Source organism: Delphinapterus leucas, chromosome 7 (assembly GCF_059928025.1).
Source record: "Delphinapterus leucas isolate spDelLeu-1000000601 "Yukka" chromosome 7, BTC_Dleu_Yukka2, whole genome shotgun sequence".
NCBI classification, from domain to species: Eukaryota; Metazoa; Chordata; class Mammalia; order Artiodactyla; family Monodontidae; genus Delphinapterus; species Delphinapterus leucas.
This window is the reverse complement of record NC_143135.1, coordinates 37,376,810-37,399,211: the sequence shown is the minus strand read 5'-3', so window position 1 is coordinate 37,399,211 and position 22,402 is coordinate 37,376,810. Positions and strand designations below refer to the sequence as shown.

The window sequence follows — 22,402 nt, the reverse complement described above, 5'->3', positions numbered from 1 at the left end:
TCCCTGGTGGCGCAGTGGTTGGGGGTCCGCCTGCCAATGCAGGGGACGCTGGTTTGTGCCCCGGTCCAGGAGGGTCCCGCATGCTGCGGGGCGGCTGGGTCTGTGAGTCGTGGCCACTAGGCGTGCGCGTCCAGAGCCTGTGCTCCGCGGTGGGAGGGGCCGCGGCGGTGGGAGGCCCAGGTACCACAAAATAAATAAATAAATAAATAAATAAATATTTAAATAAATAAATAAATAAAAAATTGACCAGCTCGTAAAAATGTTCTTTTAAAAAAAAAACAAAACCACTTTGAGAATGTTATGGAACTAAACAAATATAAGTTTTAATTAAACTGCTCTTTTAGAAAATTCCCACATTTTCTCAACTTCCACACTTACCCTGATACATCACAGGAATAGTGCCGGTGAAGTTCAGCAGGTTTTTCTGGGAACTATCTTTGAAAACTGGAAGAAAAAAAAAGCCCCAGAATGCACAATCAGAAGTAGGAAGAACTGTATTAAAGCGTGTGCATGTACATACACACATACAGAAACACACATAACTTCTAAATACCATCATCTAGGAATCAGTAAATATGTTGACAAGGGCAAAGAACTAAATGATGTTCTCTTAGAAAGCAGAGCAGGTAGTTGAAAGAACACAGGACTTAAGATGCTGAAATCCCAAGTTTTTGGCCGACTTTTCCTACTTAGAGGTGATGGAAGAAATTTTCACATATTGAGATATGCAGAAGTCATCCTAGCTTATACATTATTTAACTTAAGCTTTATGCTAACTAGAATAGCCAGTTTTGTGGCCCATTAAACATACATTGTACATCTGCTTTAATCATTAAAGAAAAGGGTGCATTGTCCAGAAGTAAAGAATGTCTGTTTTGAAGACAGAGATAAATGCCTCCCTTCCCTAAAACATCAACGCTAGCACTCCTTCAATGATAAAGCTCCCTTCACAGGTGCCAAGGCCATGCTGACTCATTGTGTGCGTGCTCATTTGTCTTTTTTTGAAACCTTGAAGGAATGCACCCCTGTGATGTTTGATGTTCTTTGTTCTGACAGATATAAAACTGTGCTGAAAACCATGCTTCTTCGGAAAGCTCTTCAGAACTATCTGAGGCTATAGTGCTCAGACTGGCTCAAATAAAACTCTTTTCTATTCCTATTATAGACTGTTTATTATTTCCGTCGACAGAGGCATGTGACTTTTGGTTACTTTAACCTCTTTGAACTTCAGTTTCATCATCTATAAAATAAAGATATAAGATCTATAAAGACTGCATCATAAAGTTGTCACAATGATTAAATGAGATGATGTGAAAACCCTTAATAAGAAGTAAAGGATTATAAAATGTGGGGACATTATCAAATAACTGCCGCATGTAACATCAGTTATAAGCACTTTCAGATATCAGATTATAACTTTTATAATCAGAAAAAAGAAGTTAGTTTTACTTTTGAAAGTGACCTTTTAGAAGGATTAATAATTATCTTTGCTTTCTCTAACTCCATTATTCTCAACCTTTTCTCAATCTTCACATCCCTGAAATTTCAACTTACCCATCTGGGACACACTGATGGAGAATCAATGCCCTAATTTCTGAACTGAATACCGAAAACACGACATCTGGTTTCAAACTGTCAAACTGCCTTGGAATGTGGTCCTTTAAGGACTTCAGTAGCTTACTATACTATTTATGCAGGGGAAGAAAAAAGCCTAAATAGATTTGATGACCTATCAGAAAGGGAGAAGAGGAAAAGCCAGGCTGACAGAAAACTCAAGGCCAAGAGTGTACATAAGTACAAATATTTACCTTGAACTATATGAGTGAAAGGTAACAATGGGTGAAGGGATCACTCTAAGGCAAAACTAAAATGGACAGAGGAGTGGAACAGGGATTGTTTCTCAGGGACACAGAAGAACCTGAAAATGCGGTAGAGAAACTACAGGTGTAAATAGTCATTGTCCAAATTATTCAAAAAGCCAAAAGAAAAATGATTATAATACCTGACTAACATTGTCTTCAATAATAAAATGTACCTTGACAATATTAATCCTATAGCTTGAGGGTTTAATGGCACCACAGCCTACTTCCTCTAGATGGGGGAAATGAGAATTAACTGGTATAACAAAGGCTTAAATCTATAAGATTACTTATAGATTGTAAAAGAACAAGTATTATTCAAGCAGAGGACAAGATGGACATGAGTACAAGCCCCAACTCCATGCCTAACTAGCTGTGCAATCTTAAGCAAGTTATTTAAACTCTCTGAGCCTCAGTTTCTTTCTCTGAAAAATGAAGATGATAATACTCACCTCACAGCTTTGGTTGTACAAGAATATGTAAAATAATATAGATAAAACATTTGGAAGTATATCTGGTGTTCAATAAATAGTAGCTGTTAAATCCCCCATCCCAGGCATTTATGCAGCACCAAATACCTGGGTGCTAATCAAGAGAGGCCAGACACAGGTAAGCCAGAATCTAATCATTTCTTCCACACATAAAATTAGCTATTCCTAAGAAATACTTCAATAATGCCTCAAATTTTCTAATATATAATTCTGAATTAGACATATTTTTGTAACCCAAGCTAATTCAAATACAAAACATACCCATGTAGAATAAAGAAGTTTTTCAAAACTGTGTGTTTTGACTAATTCGTGGGTCCTGAAATCAATTTAGTGAGTCTCAATCAGCATTTTTTTTTTTAAACGGTATGGAATGGAATAGAAGAGAAAACACCAAGGTGTACATAATACTTTAGTTGTGTGTATATGGGGTCATGATATAAAACACATTTCCAAGTGTGGGTTGTGGTCAGAAATTTTGAAAGATAGTAAAGTAAAATCTTTCTCAGGTAACCAGACCCTCTATATTAAGTGAAGAAGATAACTAAAACTTTGTTATTAATTTATTATCAACCATATATGTGGTAGGCAGAATAATGGCCTCCATGGATGTCCAATATCCTAATCCTTGGAACCTGTGCATATGTTACCTTACTTGGCAAAGAAGCTTTTTAGATACAATTAAGTTAAGGACCCTGACATGGGGAAATTATCCTGTATGATTAGAGTGGGCCTATGCTAATCACATTTGGTTCTTAAAAGCAGAGAACCTTTTCTCTGGAGATGTGACTACAGAAGGATGGTCAGAGAGATGTAACATTGCTAGCTTTAAAGATGAAGGAAGGTGACCTTGAGCCAAAGAATATGGGTGACATTTAGAAACTTAAAAAAGCAAGAGAATATATGATCTCCCAGAGCCTCCAAAAAGGAACTAAGACCTGCCAACACTTAACCTACAGAGACCTGTGTTGGGCTTCTAGACAAATAACTGTAAGATAGTAAATTTGTGTTGCTTTTTTTTTTTTAAGATTTTTTTTTGATGTAGACCATTTTTAAAGTCTTTACTGAATTTGTTACAATATTGCTTCTGCTTTATGTTTTGGTTTTTTGGCCTCGAGGCATGTGGGATCTTAACTCCCTGACCAGGGATTGAACCTGCACCCCCTGTATTGGAAGGCGAAGTCTTAACCACTGGACCACCAGGGAAGTCCCCGTGTTGTTTTAAGCCACTAAATTTGTGTTCATTTGTTACAGCAGCAATAGAAAACTAATACCATATAAATTTTATTAAATTTCCTCAAAAACCACAGGTCATAAAGTGTAGCTCAAAATCAGGGGATAAAAGAAATGAGAAATTATAGTAAGTTTGTAGATCTCTAGGAACAAATAATTAATAGTTTAAACAATGTAGCAAAAACTAGAGGATACAATTCTTACCATAGGTATCCATGGAATATCTGAAATGTGGGAAAAACGTATTTACATTCTTCAGTTCTTCCATAGTTAGATCCCTGAACTTGTACTGAAGAGAGAAAAATGAACACAGAATAAGAATAAAATTATAAGCAACAGAACAATTACAAATTAACATTTAACTGAACACTTACTATGTGCTAGGCCCTGGGCTCTGAGTTTTACAAACATGAATAGTATTTGACTTCATCCTTTTAATAATGACCCTATGAAGTAGGCAGGGCTTATAACTGCTTGACTTTATAGAAGATGAAAATGAAAGCTAGAGAATCAAAATAACTTGCTGTGGTAGATAGCAAGTTAAGTAGTGAAGCCAGAGCTCAAACCTAGTGCCTGGGCCTTTAATCACTATATCAAATGCCTCCAAATACTTCCTGAAGGCTTAAGAAGTAGGGCAGGATGTAGCACCCCTGTCATCACTGTAAGATCCACCTCTCGTGCCTGAATATCTCATTCACTTGAGACACCCTGAATTTCCCTACCTGGTACCGCAGCTGGGTTTCAAAGGGAAAACAGAAAGCATGCAAAGGTTTGCAGTCAGGTTGAGTGACCTGCCTCCTCATTCATCCAGATGTAGTCTCAGAAATACTACCTTGGTTGCCCTGTGGGCAAAATCATTTAACTTCTTTGAACTTATTTTCTCATTCGCAAAGAGAAATTATACCCACCTCCCGGACTTGTGCTAGGCATTAAATGAAGAAAAAAAAAAAAAAAAAGTATGTTGGGTCTATTACCATTCTGAAAATGAAATTAAGAAAACAATTATGTTTACAATAGCATCAAAAAGAATAAAATACTTAGGAATAAATTTAACAAGATGCAAAACTTAGACTCTAAAAACTACAAAACATTGTTGAAAGAAATTAAAATAGATCTAAATGAATAGAAAGATATCCCTTGTCGATAGATCAGAAGACTTGATATTGTTAAGATGGCAATGTTCCCCAACAGATTCAACAATCGCCAATCCATATCAAAATCCCAGCTGACTTTTTTTGCTCATTTGCAAAAATTTACGAATGGACCTTAAATTCATATGGAAATTCAAGGAATGCAGCCAAAACAATCTTTAAAAAGAATTAAAAAGAGCTTCTCTGGTGGCGTGGTGGTTAAGAATCCGCCCGCCAATGCAGGGGATACGGGTTTGAGCCCTAGTAGGGGAAGATCCCACATGCCACGGAGCAACTAAGCCCGTGCACCACAACTACTGAGCCTGCGCTCTAGAGCCCACGAGCCACAACTACTGAGCCCATGTGCTACAACCACTGAAGCCAGTGCGCCTAGAGTCCGTGCTCCGAAACAAGAGAAGCCACCGCAATGAGAAGCCCGCGCACCACAACAAAGAGTAGCCCCCGCTTGCCGCAACTAGAGGAAGCCCGAGTGCAGCAACGAAGACACAATGCAGCCAAAAACAAATTAAAAAAAAAAAAAAGAAGTCGGAGGATTCATACTATAATCAAAAAGACAGTAACAAATGTGGGAAAGGATGTGGAGAAATCAGAACCCTCATATACATACACCACTGCTGGTGGTAAAACGGTGCAGCTGCTTTGGAAGAGTTTGGCAGTTCTTCAAAAGATTAAACACAGAGTTACCATATGACCCAACAATTCCACTCTGAGGTATATACCCAAGAAAAATGAAAACATGTCCACACAAAAACTTGTGCACAATTGTTCATAGCAGCATTATTCATAACAATCAAGAAGTGAAAACAATCCAAATGTCCATCAACTGATGAATAAAGTGTGACATATCCATAAAATGGAATATTCAGCCATAAAAATGAAGAACTGATACATACATGGATAAACCTTAAAAACATTACACTAAATTAAAGAAAACAGACACAAAAAGCCACATATTGTATGACTCGTATATAAAGTACCCAAAATAGGCAAATCCATAGAAACAGAAAGTAGCTTAGTGGGTGCCTAGGGTTGGAGGAGACTGGGAGAAAATAAAATAACTGCTAAGAGATCCTATTTCCTCTCTCTGAGTCTTAAGTTTTTCATGGGCAAAAGAGATATAGCTCTACTGCCTGCCAACTTCAGCAGGTATGTATGAAGATCTCATGATTAACATATGTAAAAGTGAGATATTAAACAAAATATGTATACAATAGTAAGTACCGACAGGAAACGATGAATCGACAAAGCATACCTAGGTTACAGAAAGGCCTCTGAAAAGAGCTGTCTACAATTCACATTAGAGCCTAGAACGGTACAGAAAATTAGAGGGAAGGAGGAAGGTCATTTTAAGATGGGAAAGAATTTGGCAGAAGAAAAAGTGTATAATTAACAACTTGAGGACTAGAAACATCTCTTACTCATTTTTATTTCCCCATAGCATTTAGCACAGGGTATGGCTTCAATAAATGCAGGCTAATTGGATGGGAGTTAGCAAAGAGGCAGATTTATATGAGTAGAGTGGATCTAGAAAGCAATTATGATCCAAAGGACTGAGCATCGATCACTAAGATCACTAAAACTAAGAATCGATCAGTATTAACTACAGCAGGGTAAAAATGAGTCCCAGATTCAGTGAAAACAAAAGTGAATGAAACCATCCCAACTCCAGACACGACACAAATGTACAAAAGGCTGCATTGTTGTCACCTGGAATATATATTTATTATGAACCAAATAATTTTTGTTTTGTCTTCTATTTGATGTTATAAGCTGTTTTCTACATCCTTAACATCCTCTGAGAATGTAATGATTAATGGCTGCATAGGGCTATATACCAGAACTGATCTAACTGCAAAACTGACATAAAAGTTTGTCAAAAGCACTCTTTGTTAGGGCTTGAAAATCCAAACATCACTACTAGTCGAATATGTGATTTGCCTTTCTGACGAAAAAGACCTATGTTACCTGTCCTAGAAAAATAAAAAGCACATCATTTTAACTATATATGAAACAGAATATCTTCTTAGTGTAATATTAAGACATATATTCCATTACTGTTCCTATACCACCTAAGAGAAGCTTGTATAACATTCTCCAAGGAATATGCCTCAGACAATGCCATTTGCTTAAAGGGTGCAGGCAGGGAACTAAAGAGGAAAACTGGCCCATGAGATCCTAAAACTAAAGCAATTATACTATCATAAAAATCAGTTGAAAAATGGAGAAGTTACTGAAATTTTAACTTCATCCACTATGCTACAGTATGTTTATTTAGCAGACTGATACTTACGAACATCAAGAGTACTCCTGTATGACACTGCTCAAATGTTGGACACCCTGAGGAATACTTTGTGGCATCATTTTATTAAAAAAAAATTAAACATTAAGGAATCTTACAGATCAAATCCAATCCTATTATTTCATAACTGAGCAAATCGAGGTTAAGTTACCTGTCCAAGGTAACTTCGTCAGGGGAGTGGGAAATAGGAATTAGGGAACCAGAGAAGTTTTCTAAACTTAATATTTAATACAACTAAAGAATATACATACAGGGCTTCCCTGGTGGCGCAGTGGTTGAGAGTCCACACGCCGATGCAGGGGACATGGGTTCGTGCCCTGGTCCGGGAAGATCCCACATGCCGCGGAGCGGCTGGGCCCGTGAGCCATGGCTGCTGAGCCTGCGCGTCCGGAGCCTGTGCTCCGCAACGGGAGAGGCCACAGCAGTGGGAGGCCCACGTACCGCAAAAAAAAAAAAAAAAAAAGAGTATATATACATATAAACATATATGTACATATATATACATTTTGAAGAATAAACACTCAGGCACCAACTCACCCATGTTTGATCTAGAACAGTGCTGTCCAACAAAACTTTCTGCCATGATGGAAAAGATCATTATGTGTTCTGTCCAATACAGTAGCCACAAGTGGCTACTGACACTTAATATGTGGCTGGTGTGACCAAGAAACTCATTTTTAATTTTATCTAATTTTGATGAATTCAAAGAGCCACATGTGGCTAGTGGCTACCATACTGGACAGCACAGACCTTTCCAATTCCATTACACCTGTCCGGGTGCTCCTTCTCTTAACCATTCAACTGCCTACCTTAAATTGTGTGGTCACACTCCTTTGCTTTTGCCCTCCATAGTTTTTATCGCATTTGTGTGCGTCCCTAAACACCACACTGTTTTTTGTTGTTTCTTGTTTTAATCAAAATATAATCTTGCATATAACCTCCAATTTTTTTCACTGAATATAATGTTTCTAAGATTCACTTGTATTGTTGCATGTTGTAGTCCATTCATTTTCACTGCTGCATAGTGTTTTCCATTGTGTGAATGAGTACGGAACAAATTATCCTTCCTTCTGTCAATGAACATTTGGGTTGTTTCTACTTTTTAATGATGAGTAATTCTGTGAATGTCTCTTGCTTCATATATTATGAATTCTCTATGGTAACTACCACAGAGTTTAAAATTCCCATTCATCCACATCCTCCAAACCCTTTGAAATGATCTTAATTTATGACAATCTAGTGAGAGAAAATGGTGTTTTACCATGCTCTCAATTTGCTTTTCCATGGTTACTAATGGGTTGAGCAAACATTCATTTCCCTGATTCTTCTTTTGTTTTTTAAAAAATGATTATTCGTGTCTTTTGTCCAATTTTCTATTGGTTTTAATATTGATTTGTAGGCTAATTTATATATTCTGGATACCAATACTTTGTCAATTATGCATTACAATATTATTCTCCAAGTTTGTATTTTGCCTCTTCACTCTCTTCGTGGTGTCTTTTTATACATAAAAGTTCTTAATTTGAATGCAATCAAATTTATCACTCTTCTTTGAGTATTTTACGTCTTGTTTAAAAAATGTTTGCACACTCTGAGTCCATGAAGATTCTTTCCTACATTTATCTCTATACGTTTTAAAGCTCGTCTTTTACACTTGAATCTTCAGTCCACGGGGAATTTTTATGTTTGGTCAGAGGTAAGGGTCCAATTTCATTTTCTCCTGTATAGATAATCATTTGTCTCTGCATTCTCCTTTCTGTAGTTATTTGCAATGCCTCTTCTGTTTTATATCACATTTCCAAACACGTGTGAACATGGTTCTAAGCCCTCTAGTCTGTTCCACTGGTTAATTTGTCGGTCCTACACCAACATCACACTAAGCCTCCATTACTAGTCTTGACATTTGGTAGAGCAAGTCCCACACCTATTCTTCCTCTGTAAAAATGTCAAGATTATTCCTGGCCTTCTGCCCTTCCAAATGATTTTAGAATCAGTCTGAAAAGTTCCCCAAATACCCTGTTAGAATTTTGATTGGAATTGCATTGGCTCTATAGATCAATCTGGAGAGAGCTGACATCTTCACATCCACGAAGCTGGAATATTTATCTAGGTTGGAATACTTATTAGGTTTCATTTGTTTTCAATAGATTTTTCATGTTCTCCTTACAGTTGCTTGATTTTAATGTATTGTTCACTTCACAAATTTTTCAGCAGTAAAATTATTTCTAAGTATTAAGTTATTATATTATTTGCCTACCTTGAGGGTTAAGGAACTTTGGAAATATCTGCTGGACTAACGTGTTTCTAAATGGTCTCCTTAATGTACACATCCAACAGACATTTATTAAGCACCTAAGTGCCAGACTCCATGCTATGCACTGATGATAAAAAACAAAAACAAAAACCTTCCTCAACTATACTGGTCCCACCCTTGAGAAAATTATTGTCTCTCTTTTGTCTTTTTCCTGCATTCCAGTTCCACCAAAATTATGAAGTTCTTTTTCTATTCTCAGCTTTAGCAATTCTTCCCCCTGGACAATACACCATGGTTCCGTCACTGAAAAACTTGATAGAGTGGTTCTTTTAATTTCATGTTCTCTGAAGAGGAGACAGGAAGGGTGTAATCCTAAGGACGATGATACTTCTCTTCCTACAAGACCTACACACCTGTCACGGTAGATAAAATCATTCAAATCAAGTATATAAACAATTTCAATCATAAGGCTTCAAAACCTCAAAGGGGTGTACAAACTGCCCCAACAAAGAAAGACACAGGCAAACCCAACTAAAGAGAGAGCAGTTTATCTTGAAAGGAAAATGTAATCAAAAGAACCAGAAAAGTATGTGCATGTATATGATTCATATTTAACTGCTGCCATTACATTTTGCTACTGTTTTATTCTGAATGTATCATGTCTCATGCTTCAATAAAATTTTAAACAAAACAAAAAAACGGCATAAACGTACCGTTTCCGCATAGGGAAGTTTTAAGAAGCATTATGGATCATATAACTAAGAAACTGGTGAAAAAGGTGGTTGCCTCAGACTGTACACTGGTGGGGAATGAGAGAGCCTGAACTAAGAGCCTGGTGTAACATAGAAACTGGCGTTAGTCATGCCCGAGAAACGCAGGTCAGACTTCCGGGTCAGCCCTCCACCTCAACCCTTCAACATTACGAGGATCTCTTCCGGGCCTTCCAACCCTGTCTTCATTCTTAAGTCTACACAGGTCTTTCATTCACTGCACAGTTACTCAGCACTCCGTCGTGTCAGGTTAGGTGATGGGAATACTACAGCACTCTCTCTGCCATCAGAGTTCACCGCCCGAGTAAGGTTTGTATGTAAATAATTACTCCACGATGTGATAATCGATATTTCTGAAAGCAAGTAAAGGAGGTAGTGATTCTGTTTCTAGGGAGTGACATCTGAGTTGAGTCCTACAAAGGATTAGCAACGCGAGTCATAAAAAAAGGGGGTGGGGTGAGGGCAGGCCATTTCTACAGAGAGAAAGGCATGGTTAAAGGGACTGGCGAGGGCTGGAAGCTGAGACCAAGAGAAGCTGGTGGCGTGAGAAGGTCTCACAGCGGGTGGAGGTTGGGGGATCTCGGATTTGCAGGCGAAGCCAGAGCCCCGGCCTCGGGAAGGAGAGGTCCGCGCCCTCCCTGCGGCCACTCCCCGCAGCCGGCTTCAGGCCAGCCCACCCCCCGCTCCAAGCCCCTTGACAAGCCGGGGAAACGCCCCAAGGAGGTGGCCCGGCCAGGGGTGGAAACGCCCCCAAGCCCCGGCGCCCCAGACCCTGCCCGGCGGGCTGGCCGCACCTTGCCAAGCAGTCGCCTCACACCCTCACTGTTGAACTCCATCTCCAGCCAGGACCGTGAGTCGCGTTCTGAGACCCCAGCCCCGGAATCTCCTTCCGCACTGTCCTGGACGGAGGCTGCCGAGGACTAAACTTCCCGAGCGGTCCAAGGCCCCGCCCCTTCCCAGTCTCGAAAGTCCACCGGTGTCCAACGCCCTAGGCTCAGCGAGGCTCCGCCCCGAGTCTCACCACCGCTCCTCCGCGAACCGTGAGCGCGTTCAGAAACGCGTGAGCGCCAAGGAAACCACGACCCAGCTTGCTGGAGGGAAACTTGGGGACATCGGTGAAGACTGGAATAGGAAGGACCCGAGGAGAAGCTGTAAAGGAGGTAGAAGATATTGGCGCTGTTCTGGGAGAGCTTCGAGAAGGATGTGATAAATTCAGTAGAGTATCGAGAAAGATCAAGAAAGACCCCAAATTGTGGTTGGATTTAGGAAGGAAGAGGTAATGGAGCTTCAAAAGAGAAATTTCGGGGGGGCTAGATAGGAAAACGGACGCAGGAGGAGAATTGTCAGAACTGGGAAATAAGACAGCCGAGTGAGGGTGGTGTGCCTTTGGCGGGGCGGGGCAGAGCATAACAGCGTTGGTGGCAGAGAGAGGAAAAAGTCAGGCAACAGAGTTTGAAGACAAAAAAGGTAGATTGGTGGTTAAGGTCATCTGGAGAAATAAGACGAAGAGATGCAATTTGCGGGCCTTGTTTGGTTTCCTTGAATGAGTTACTTACCTGCTTTGCATCCCTGGTTTGAGCCAGTGGGCCTAAAAAGTCCTGGGAGCTGGCTATTGTAACTGTCAAGAGGTTGGGTGGGCAGGAAGGTGATTGTATTTATAGGAAGAGCCAAAGGTAGGAATGCTGTGATTCTATTGGGAGAAGAAAGCGAAAGACTGGAAGGAGCACTTATTTATTCAACAAACTTTTGTTGAGCATTGGCTACTTGCTAGATATTGTCGGGGAGGAAGAAATTTTCCTCTATTCTTCTAGCTTCCTCTGGCTGTCTAAGAAGTAAACTGACACCAGACAGAATAATAGGAGAAAATCAAACAAAAGTTAATAGCATGTATACCTGGGAGAGACCCAGGAGAACTGAGTGACTCGTGTTAATGGCCGAAGCCCTCACCTTAAATACCATCTTCAGCTATGGCAAAAGAGGATGTTGGGGGTTGTGGTTTGAGACTTCAAAGGGGAGAAAGGCAGTTCACATGGAGAAAGTAAATACTTGGTAAACAAATGTTTGCCGGCCCTTGCAGAGACTAGGAGACTCTGATTTCTAGGCTCTACCGAGTTCCCGCCACCACATCTAGCCCATATTCTTTGCAGATATCTCTGGTGACACCTAAATTAGGGGAACGGGCCTTCTCTCTAAATCCTTTTAGGCAGTTAGGGGGAAGTCTTTGGGGCCTTAAAAATGGGCATCCTAAGTTAACCCTCCTGCCAAAGAGACACATTTTAGGGTGACAAATTTTGCTCCCCTGCAATATTTTTCTAGGTCTGAGGATACTGCAGTAAACAAAATAGACAAAAGTATCAGCAGTCCTAAGGCTGTCATTCTTTTATTAGTAGGAGGAGAGCAAAACAATAAAAATAGTAAGTAAATTAGACCGTATGTAAGAACTGATTAAGTGTTGTGGGGAATAATTTTTAAAAGGCAGGTTAAGGAAGTGAGGGTAGGTCTCCTTGAGAGGTGAGAAAGTAAGCATTCCATATTAGAGGGCAACCAGAGCTCTAAGACAGACGTGTGCTTGGGGAGAGTCAAAACCGCGGGGGAGGCCAGTGTGGCTGGAGTCCAAAGAAGACGTGAGGAAGCAGAAGTAGGCTACATCAGAGAAATAAGGGGGAGCCACAGATGGTTTAGGACAGTGATTCTTCCTGTGTGGTCCCCAGACCTGCAGCCTCAGCATAACCTGGAACTTGTTAGAAATACAGTTTCTAAGGCCTCACCCCAGACTTAACAGAATCAGAAACTCTGGGGATGAGGTCAAGCAATCTGTTTTAACAAGCCTGGGTGATTCTAACCACTATAAGAACTTTGCGGACAACTGGGACTCTGGCTTGTCAATGCCCTCCCACCAGAGACCATCAGGAACACACCCATACTTAAACAACTTGGGTTGATTACCCCTTCCCGTGAGGGAGCAGATACTGTGGAGAACCACTGGGACAGCTGAGTAAGAGTGTGGAGAGAACCTATTATAGGATTTGGGCTCTGCGTGATTTGGGAGAGGGCTTAAGGAATCAAAGCTTTACTTTGGATTGGGTGCCGTCAGAAGGCAGGGACAATTCTATGATTGGGTATCTCAATATATATTATCTCTCAGATGGGTAAACTAGAGCAAGGTTAAGGCTATAATTGGTAGAGAACCAGTAGTCGCATTAGCAGAGAGAAGAGGATGTTTGGGTATTTCCTGGGTTGCACAGTGACCTTGTTTTTGTCTCTGCTTAGAAGAAATTATGACGAGGCCTTGTTTGGTCTCATTTTATCATGGTCTGAGTGACCCTGTCTGATGTCAGTGTTCTGAGATGGTTTATATCCAACAGGAGACAACAGGAGCCTAGCTGTGAGGGCCAGGTCAGCTTGTAGCAACACTGAGACCTAGCTAGGTCAGTCCGGTTCCCAGATGTCAGGGGCTGCTTTTTTCTTTCTTAGGCTTTTGCTCTGAGAGAGAGGAAGCCACTGGAGGGTTTTGAACAGAGGAGTGACACGATCTGACTGAGTTGAAAAAGAATAAGTCTGACAGATAAGTTGTGAAGAGACTTGGGGTGGGGGGTGGGGAGTGGAGAGTGGAAGCCGGGAGACAAGGTAGGAGGTGAGATGGTTGAAGGATAAGAGGCTTGTTAAGAGCACCTCAGCCAGATCTAACACACCTCAGAAACTTTGAAACTTCCAGAGATTCTAAGATTTAACAGATCCTATCAGAAATCCATTAATCAAGGAAAAGCTATCAAGTTAGAAGTAAGGCCTGAACAAGGTTCTTCCATCTTTTATGAAAGAACCTTTTATGGAAGAGGCCTTCCATCCAAACCACCAATTCTCTTCTGGTTTAATAACTATGGATGAATTATAGGCACTAGGAACACTCTACGCCTGTGTGTGTGTGTGTGTGTGTGCACGCGTGTGCGTGCGTGCACACACATGCATGTGTGTAGCTATCAATTCCCATGTGGAAGGTACATTGCTAAGAGTTTTATGCGCTTCATTGCAGTTAATCTTCACAAAACCCTAGATGGAATTATTATCAATTATTATCTCACTTTTACTGTTGAGCAAACTGAGGTTTAGTGAAGTATTTCCTATTTCCTTGTTTCTGATATCCTGTTGAATAACAGACGTATTACTGACAATGTTCTGGGGAGAAAAGTTTACAAAATTAAATATACATACCAGTTTTAACCCCACTTTTGGGAATTTGTCTTAGAGAAATAAAAGTACCCAGGATGTATGCATTATACAAAGATGTTAATTATATTAAAAGAGAAAAAAAGTCCCCAGGCTAAGAAATGGGAAAAGTGTATATTCTGCTCCTTTGTTTATAGTTTGAGAAAAAACACAAGAATGGTTTTTCTTGGTCCTCTGCTTCTGATCTCTGTTTACACTCTTTGCTTTCATAGTTATGAGTCCTATCAGACACATTGTTTAGGGATAAAACCTTGGTATTCTGAATATCAGACAAATGTATCCTTATCATTTACTTCTTTAAAAAAAGTTTTAATTGTAAAATACACATAATGTACAATTTACCATCTTAACCATTTTTAAGGATACAGTTCAGTGGTATTAATTACATTCGTAATGTTTTACAGCCATCACTACCATCTGTCCCCATAATTCTTTTCATCTTGTAAAACAAACTCTGTACCCTTTAAACAATAACTTCCCATTCTTCCCTCCCTCCAGCCCCTGGCAAGCACCATTCTGCTTTCTGCCTTTGTGATTTTGACTACTCTAAGTATGTCACCAGTGGAGTAGAGAGTCCAGAAACAGACCCTCACATATATGGTCAATTATTTTTGACAAAAGTGCCAAGACCATTCAGTGGGAAAAGGACAGTCTTCTCAGCAAATGGTGTTGGGAAAACTGAATATCCATATGCAAAAATGAAGTTAGATCCTTATCTAATACCATATACAAATATTAACTCAAAATGGATCAAAGACCTAAATGTAAGCCCTAAAACAATAAAACTCTTAGAAAAAAATGTAGGACAAAAGCGTTATGACATTGGATTTGGCAGTGATTTCTTGGATATGACACCAAAGACGTAGGCAACAAAAGAAAAAAATAGACAGATTGGACCTCATGAAAATTTAGAAATTTTGTTCATCAGAAGACAGTATTGGGAATTCCCTGGCGGTCCAGTGGTTGGGACTCAGTGCTTTCACCGCCATGGCCCAGGTTCAATCCCTGATCGGAAAACTAAGGTCCCACAGGCTATGTGCAGCGCGGCCAAAAAAAAAATACAAACCAAAAAAACAAGACAGTATCATTTACTCTTTAGATGTGTGGAGCTTATATTGTTATTCATTGACAGCATATGCTGCATCTCAGGCCATCCTTCCACAAATGTCCTTTGACCTTGTGAAATGAAACTGCAATCTTTCTTTTCTTAAACTAGTTCTTTTTTCTAAGGATTTTATATCGCCCCTCAATTTTCATGCTCTGTCTGAACTGGCGTGCTTTTTTTTTGGTCATTTTGCTGCTTCTCTGGTTAAGTAAAAAATTGGCAACGTGCAAGAGAAATGTGTCCAAGAAATTTTGTTTATGACAATCACAGCATTGTTTATGGTGATAAAAAGTTGGGAAAAAAATCTAAATGCACATTGTGCCTGTTACTAATTTATTACCTTTCAGTTCCAAATACACCATTTATTGCTTGCTCTGCTATTGTGGAGATGGACCTTTTAAGCATTTCTCCCTTGCTAGTGGGCACAATATTAAGTTTTGTCAATAGAGGGCCTGGGGGTGATACTGCAAGGAGGAAGAGACTTCCTCCTTCCAGTGTGCTTTTGTTCTTGGTCCTACTGTGTGGCTGCCAGTGGCATGAGTCGGGATATCCAGTAGTGCTCACCTCTGTCGAATTTCAGTGGCCCCTGTGTAGGGTGCTTTCCATTGAGTTTCAGTGGCACTCCTGCTACTCAATGAGTTCTGCCACCCCCAACAAGGTGGCTTCCCAGTACATTCTACTGGCGTATCCCCAGAGGGTAGATTCTCAGCAATGATCAGTAAGCTTGACAGACACCCCCCATGGAGACTTCCCAGCAGATTCCACCAGCATCTCAGAGGGTGGTGCCCTACGTACCAGGTTCGGCCTAAAGCAGCTCATTGGATATCCCTACCATGACCACCACTTGTCCAAGTTTTGGATCTCATCCCTGGAAGGGCAGAGACTCTTTCAAGTTTATTCCTTCCTTGGATGCTTTGCCTCAGTTCTAGTGGTGGTGGCTGCTCCCTATATATGCTATTCCTGTGACATGTAGAGCTTTCTACCTCTTCCATTAATCTCCTGTTCCTAGGTAATAATTCTTTTTATCGAATATTCTCTGTTCAAATTACTGTGTAGTTTCTATCTCCTGACTAGATCTTGACTGATATAACCATTATTAGGAGAAAGATGAGGGAATTCCCTGATGGTCCAGTGGTTAGGACTCGGCGCCTTCACTGCTGGGGTCTGGGTTCAATCCCTGGTCGGGGAACTAAGATCCCACAAGCCATGCGGCTAGGCCAAAAAAAGGGAGAGAGAGAGAAAGAAGAAATACACGTGGAATATTATACAGGAATTTAAAAAAATAAGTTAGACTTCTGCTTCTGTCTGTGAAGAATCAACTGCTACAGGAGTGTCTTCTCTCCATAAACAAATAGAAAATTGCATAAAATATATGAAATAATTATTTTCAGATCTTGCACAAGGGCCAGCACCAGACTGTGAACTTTGAAAGAAAGGAAACAAAAGAAATGAGCTTTAAAAGCCCCTGCCTACTGCCCAGAGGCAGTTTTCAGACTGCAGCACAGAGAGGGTTACCCAAACGAAGCTGAATTGAAAAGAAAGATAGTGGCGTACCAAGGAGGCCAAAGTGCCAGGAATTTGCAGCATGTAGTACTGAAAAGAGGCAATTCCGCAGAGAAAAAACTCTGGACATCTCCACAGGGACCCTTGTGAGTCTTTAGCTGAGTTCTGTCTGTGCACACATGGGGTAAAATTCCATGAGGCCCGGAAAAGAACCACCCAGAAACAGTAGGCCAAACATTTCTTGGAGCTCCCAGAAGGGCTGGGAGTTGTGGGAAATTCCACAGATCGGAAAGACCTAATACCATTGGCATCAGAGAGAGCGCTTAAAAGGGTCATAGCTCAGTAGTGGGGATGATTATCTCTAGAGTAAAGGCTGCTCCTGGCCCACCATAACAAAGCTTAAAACTTGCCTCAGAACACTCAAACTGATTGCAGGTAACTTAATTGCATCCCAGAAGAAAACCCAACACTATCAAAAAGAATACAACAGGGCTTCCCTGGCGGTGCAGTGGTTAAGAATCCACCTGCCAATGCAGGGGACATGGGTTTGAGCCCTGGTCCTGGAAGATCCCACATGCCGCGGAGCAACTAAGCCTGTGTGCCACAACTACTGAGCCTGCACTCTGGAGCCCACAGCCACAGCTACTGAGCCTGCGTGCCACAACTACTGAAGCCCGTGTGCCTAGAGCCTGTGCTCTGCAACAAGAGGAACCACCACAATGAGAATCCCATGCACTGCTACAAAGAGTTGCCCCCACTTGCCACAACTAGAGAAAGCCTGTGTGCAGCAACAGAGACCCAACGCTGCCATAAATTAATTAATTAATTATTTTAAAAAAAAGAATACAACAAAATCCAGCCCTCAACACTGTAAAATTCACCATGTTGAACATCCAACCAAAAGTTACCAGGCATTCAAAGAAACAGGAAAATATCACCCACAACAAAGAGAAAAATCAACCATTGAAACAGCCCCAGAAATGATAGAGATGATAGATTTGCAGACAGCTTCCTTAAAATGCTTATTATCAATCTCATAAATATACTCAAGGATGTAAAGGAAAACATGAACACCATGTGGAGAAAAATGAAAGGTAGAATTAAAAAAAAAATAAGTTGAACTTCTAGAGATGAAAAATACAAAATCAAATTAAAAATACACTGTATGGGATTAACAGAAGTTTCGAAGATTAGGGGGAAAGATGAGTGAACTTGAAAAAGACAGCAATGGAAACTATCCAAAATGAAACACAAAGAGAAGAAAAATGAATAGAGTACCAGCAAGCTGTGGGACAGAATCACACTGGTTATTGGTCTAATACACAAGTAGTAGAGGTCACAGAAGGGGAAAGGCGGGGACAGAAAAAGTGTTTGAAGGAACAGTAGCCAAATGTTTTTCCAATTTGATGAAAACCATAAGCCCATAGATTCAAGAAGTTCACCAAACCCCTGGTAGAAGAAACATGCAGAAAGTTACACAAAGCAACCTGAAAATAAAATTGCTGAAAATTAGTGATAGAGAAATTTTTAAACAGGCACTTTTCTTTCTTATTTTTTTTAACATCTTTATTGGAGTATAATTGCTTTACAATGTTGTGTTAGTTTCTGCTGATTCACTTTGTTATACATACATCCCCATATCCCCCCCCTCTTGGGTCTCCCTCCCATCCTCTCTATCCCACCCCATAGGTGGTCACAAAGCACCAAGCTGATCTCCCTGTGCAATGCAGCTGCTTCCCACTAGCTATCTGTTTTACGTTTTGTAGTGTATACATGTCAGTGCTACTCTCTCACTTCGTCCCAGCTTACCCTTCCCCCTCCCTGTGTCCTCAAGTCCATTCTCTATGTCTTTATTCCTGTCCTTTCCCTAGGTTCATCAGAACCGTTTTTTTTTTCTTTTAGATTCCATATATATGCATTAGCATACAGTACTTGTTTTTCTCTTTCTGACTTACTTCACTCTGTATTACAGACTCTAGGTCCATCCACCTCAATACAAATAGCTCAATTTCGTTTCTTTTTATGGCTGAGTAATATTCCATTGTATATGTGTGCCACATCTTCTTTATCCATTCATCTGTCGATGGACACTTAGGTTGCTTCCATGTCCTGGCTATTGTAAATAGAGCTGCAGTGAGCATTGTGGTACATGACTCTTTTTGAATTATGGTTTTCTCAAGGTATATGCCCAGTAGTGGGATTGCTGGGTCATATGGTAGTTCTATTTTTAGTTTTTTAAGGAACCTCCATACTGTTCTCCATAGTGGCTGTATCAATTTACATTCCCACCAACAGTGCAAGAGGGTTCCCTTTTTCCACACCCTCTCCAGCATTTATTCTTTGTAGATTTTTGATGATGGCCATTCTGACTGGTGTGAGGTGATATCTCATTGCAGTTTTGATTTGCATTTCTCTAATGGTCAGTGATGTTGAGCATCCTTTCATGTGTTTGTTGGCAGTCTGTATATCTTCTTTGGAGAAATGTCTATTTCGGTCTTCTGCCCATTTTTGGATTGGGTTGTTTTTTTTTTTTGATATTGAGCTGCATGAGCTGCTTGTAAACTTTGGAGATTAATCCTTTGTCAGTTGCTTCGTTTGCAAATATTTTCTCCCATTCTGAGGGTTGTCTTTTGGTCTTGTTTATGGTTTCCTTTGCTGTGCAAAAGCTTTGAAGTTTCATTAGGTCCCATTTGTTTATTTTTGTTTTTATTCCCATTTCTCTAGGAGGTGGGTCAGAAAGGATCTTGCTGCGATGTACATCATAGAGTGTTCTGCCTGTGTTTTCCTCTAAGAGTTTGATAGTGTCTGGCCTTACATTTAGGTCTTTAATCCATTTTGAGTTTATTTTTGTGTATGGTGTAGGAAGTGTTCTAATTTCATTCTTTTACATGTAGCTGTCCAGTTTTCCCAGCACCACTTATTGAATAGGCTGTCTTTTCTCCATTGTATATTCTTGCCTCCTTTATCAAAGATAAGGTGACCATACGTGTGTGGGTTTATCTCTGGGCTTTCTATCCTGTTCCACTGATCTATATTTCTTTTTTTGTTCCAGTACCATACTGTCTTGATTACTGTAGATTTGTAGTATAATCTGAAGTCAGGGAGCCTGATTCCTCCAGCTCCGTTTTTCTTTCTCAATATTGCTTTGGCTATTCGGGGTCTTTTGTAAACAGACACTTTTCATATGATCCAGCAATCCTCCTCCTGGGATTTACCCTAAAAAATTAAAACTTATATTCCCTTAAAAAGCTGTACACAAATATTTATAACATCTCTATGCAAAAAACAAAATCTCTATTCAAAATAGCCCCAAACTAGAAACAACCCTAATGTTCTTTGACAGGTAAATTTGTAAACCGATACATCCATACAATGGAATAATATCCCATAAAAAAGAACTAACTCTTGTACAACATGAGTGAATCTCAAAAGCATTAATGCTAAGTGAAAGAAGCCAGTGGAAGAAGGTTATGATTCCATTTATATGAAGTTCTAGAAAATGCAAAAGCAGATCCCTCGTTGCCAGGGACCAAGGGATTTAGGGGGAAGGGACTGACTGCAGAGGCGCACGGGGAGCTTTTTGAGATGATCACAATTTTTTCTGTCCTGATTGTGGTGGTAGTTACAAGATTAACACATTTTAAAAAACATATCAACTGTACACTAAAAATGAGTGTGCTTTATCATATGTGATTTATACCTCAATAAAGCTTATTATTAGAAACAAAAAAGGAATGTATTTAGATTTTTAATCAATTGGCCCAGGAGGATGTCCATGATGTATTGTTATAGGAGAAAAGCAAGTTACATAGTAGCATATGTAGTGTGATCACCTTAAATAAAACAAAACTGAAAAAACCCCTCTGTATCCCTCTATATGTGTAGTGATATTTGCAAGCTTGTAGAGAAGTCTTGGGCAGAAGAACACACACTAAGCTGGTAACACTGGTTACATCATGTGGCTGAGAAAGAGGGGGAGAGTATTACATTTTTCTTTATACATCTTTGGATAGTTTCATGTTTTACAATGATTTATCATGAAAATAAAGGGAATATGAAAATAATAGGGAGATGTGTATGTAGGAGGAACTTTGGTGGAGGGAGAGGTCCACTGTACCAATGCAGGGAGGTCAAAGGGATCAAGATAAGGTCATTAAACGTGACAAAAAGGAGATCTTTGGTAACCTCCGAGAGAGCATCTTAAGTAGTGAGGTGGGGGCAGAAGTCAGGATGTGATGCATGGAAGAAAAGCGTGGACTGGAAAGAAAGGCTTTGGGTATGGACCGCTTGTTTAGGAAGTTTGGTCGTAAAAGGCAGTTAAGAAACAGGACAGTTAAGAAGGGAGCCAACAGCAACAGTTGGAGGTTTTTGTGAGTAAAGGACAAGGATACTTATGGCTTCTTGAAGGCCAAGAAAAGAGAACCAGGACTTCCCTGATGGCTCAGTGGTTAAGAATCCACCTGCCAGTGCAGGGGACACAGGTTCAAGTTCTGGTCCGGGAAGATCCCACATGCCGCGGAGGAACTAAGCCCATGTGCCACAGCTACTGAGCCTGCGCTCTAGAGCCCACGAGCCACAACTACTGAAGTCCGTGTGCCTAGAACCCGTGCTCCGCAACAAGAGAAGCCACTGCAATGAGAAGCTTGCGCACCACAACAAAGAGTAGCCCCTGCTCACTGCAACTAGAGAAAGCCCGAGAGCAGCAATGAAGACCCAATGCAGCCAAAAATATAATAATAATAAATAAATAAATTTATTTAAAAATAATAAAAAGAAAAGAAAAGAGAACCAGTGGACAGGAGCTAACCAAAGGAATTGAAGAATGGTATAAAATGGTGGTGAGACAGCCCTTGAGATGGGAGGGGAGGGATTGCAAGGACAGAAATAAAGAGTTCTCATTTCTCTAGAATTCAGTTTTGTTTCATTCACGGCTGTCACAGACCTAGGAACACACCTTTCCCAATCCCTGTCTCTAGTCTAAAGAGCCCAACTTCCTAACAGGCAACTGGGCCCTGATCTGGAGCATCACCTGTGTGACCTAGTGCAGGTCACTCAGGCTCTGTAAACCTCAGTTTTCTCATTAGTAAAATGGGACAAATAATAGTACCTACCTCATATTGTTGTTGTGAGATAATGCATTCAAAGAGCTTAGTTTGCTGCTCAACTGCTGGTCTGGGGGCAGTCTCTCTGACCTGTTGTGGCCTGGGCCATATAATCAGTGATGTCACAATGCCCTACTAGACTCCAGCTTCTCTACTAGGGAGTTGCAGATCCTTTGGAGCTAAGGACTGGAACTGACATGCGAGACCTCTACCAACTGAGGGTTTCATGAGCATACTCCTTTGTCAAGATCTTGGTGAATAGTCTTTTGCTGTGCAATCGTGTCTTAGAAATTGTTTTACTTATTATCATGATCGTGCTTGGCTGGATGCTTTTTGTTGGATTTGCATGTTACATGGGCACATTTCCAGAGTCTGTGGTAAGGAGTGACCTTGCCTGTTAATCCCTCGTAGTCA

At 40.4% G+C, this 22,402-nt stretch overlaps 2 protein-coding genes across 8 annotated transcripts in view; one reads left to right on the top strand and one right to left on the bottom strand.

The window, feature by feature from the left end:
- The window catches only part of UEVLD (UEV and lactate/malate dehyrogenase domains), a 48,429-nt gene extending 37,450 nt beyond the window's left edge, over positions 1-10,979 (bottom strand). Inside the window, exons 1-4 of one of the 7 annotated variants that reach the window (XM_089915064.1) lie at positions 10,849-10,964; positions 7,282-10,407; positions 3,785-3,869; positions 379-444 (exon numbers count right to left, since the gene is read on the bottom strand). In XM_089915064.1, the coding sequence (XP_089771190.1) occupies positions 379-444; positions 3,785-3,869; positions 7,282-7,515 (385 nt within the window). In that variant the 5' untranslated portion in view covers positions 7,516-10,407; positions 10,849-10,964. Of the gene's footprint in view, positions 1-378; positions 445-3,784; positions 3,870-7,281; positions 10,828-10,848 lie in introns of those variants that run through there. The other 6 variants (XM_022583781.3, XM_089915066.1, XM_089915067.1 and 3 more) reach the window with 6 other exon arrangements.
- The window catches only part of MISFA (mitochondrial sheath formation associated), a 25,668-nt gene continuing 13,557 nt past the window's right edge, over positions 10,292-22,402 (top strand). Inside the window, 1 exon segment of the mRNA XM_030762668.2 lies at positions 10,292-22,365. Coding sequence (XP_030618528.1) covers positions 22,297-22,365 — 69 coding nt within the window. The 5' untranslated portion in view covers positions 10,292-22,296.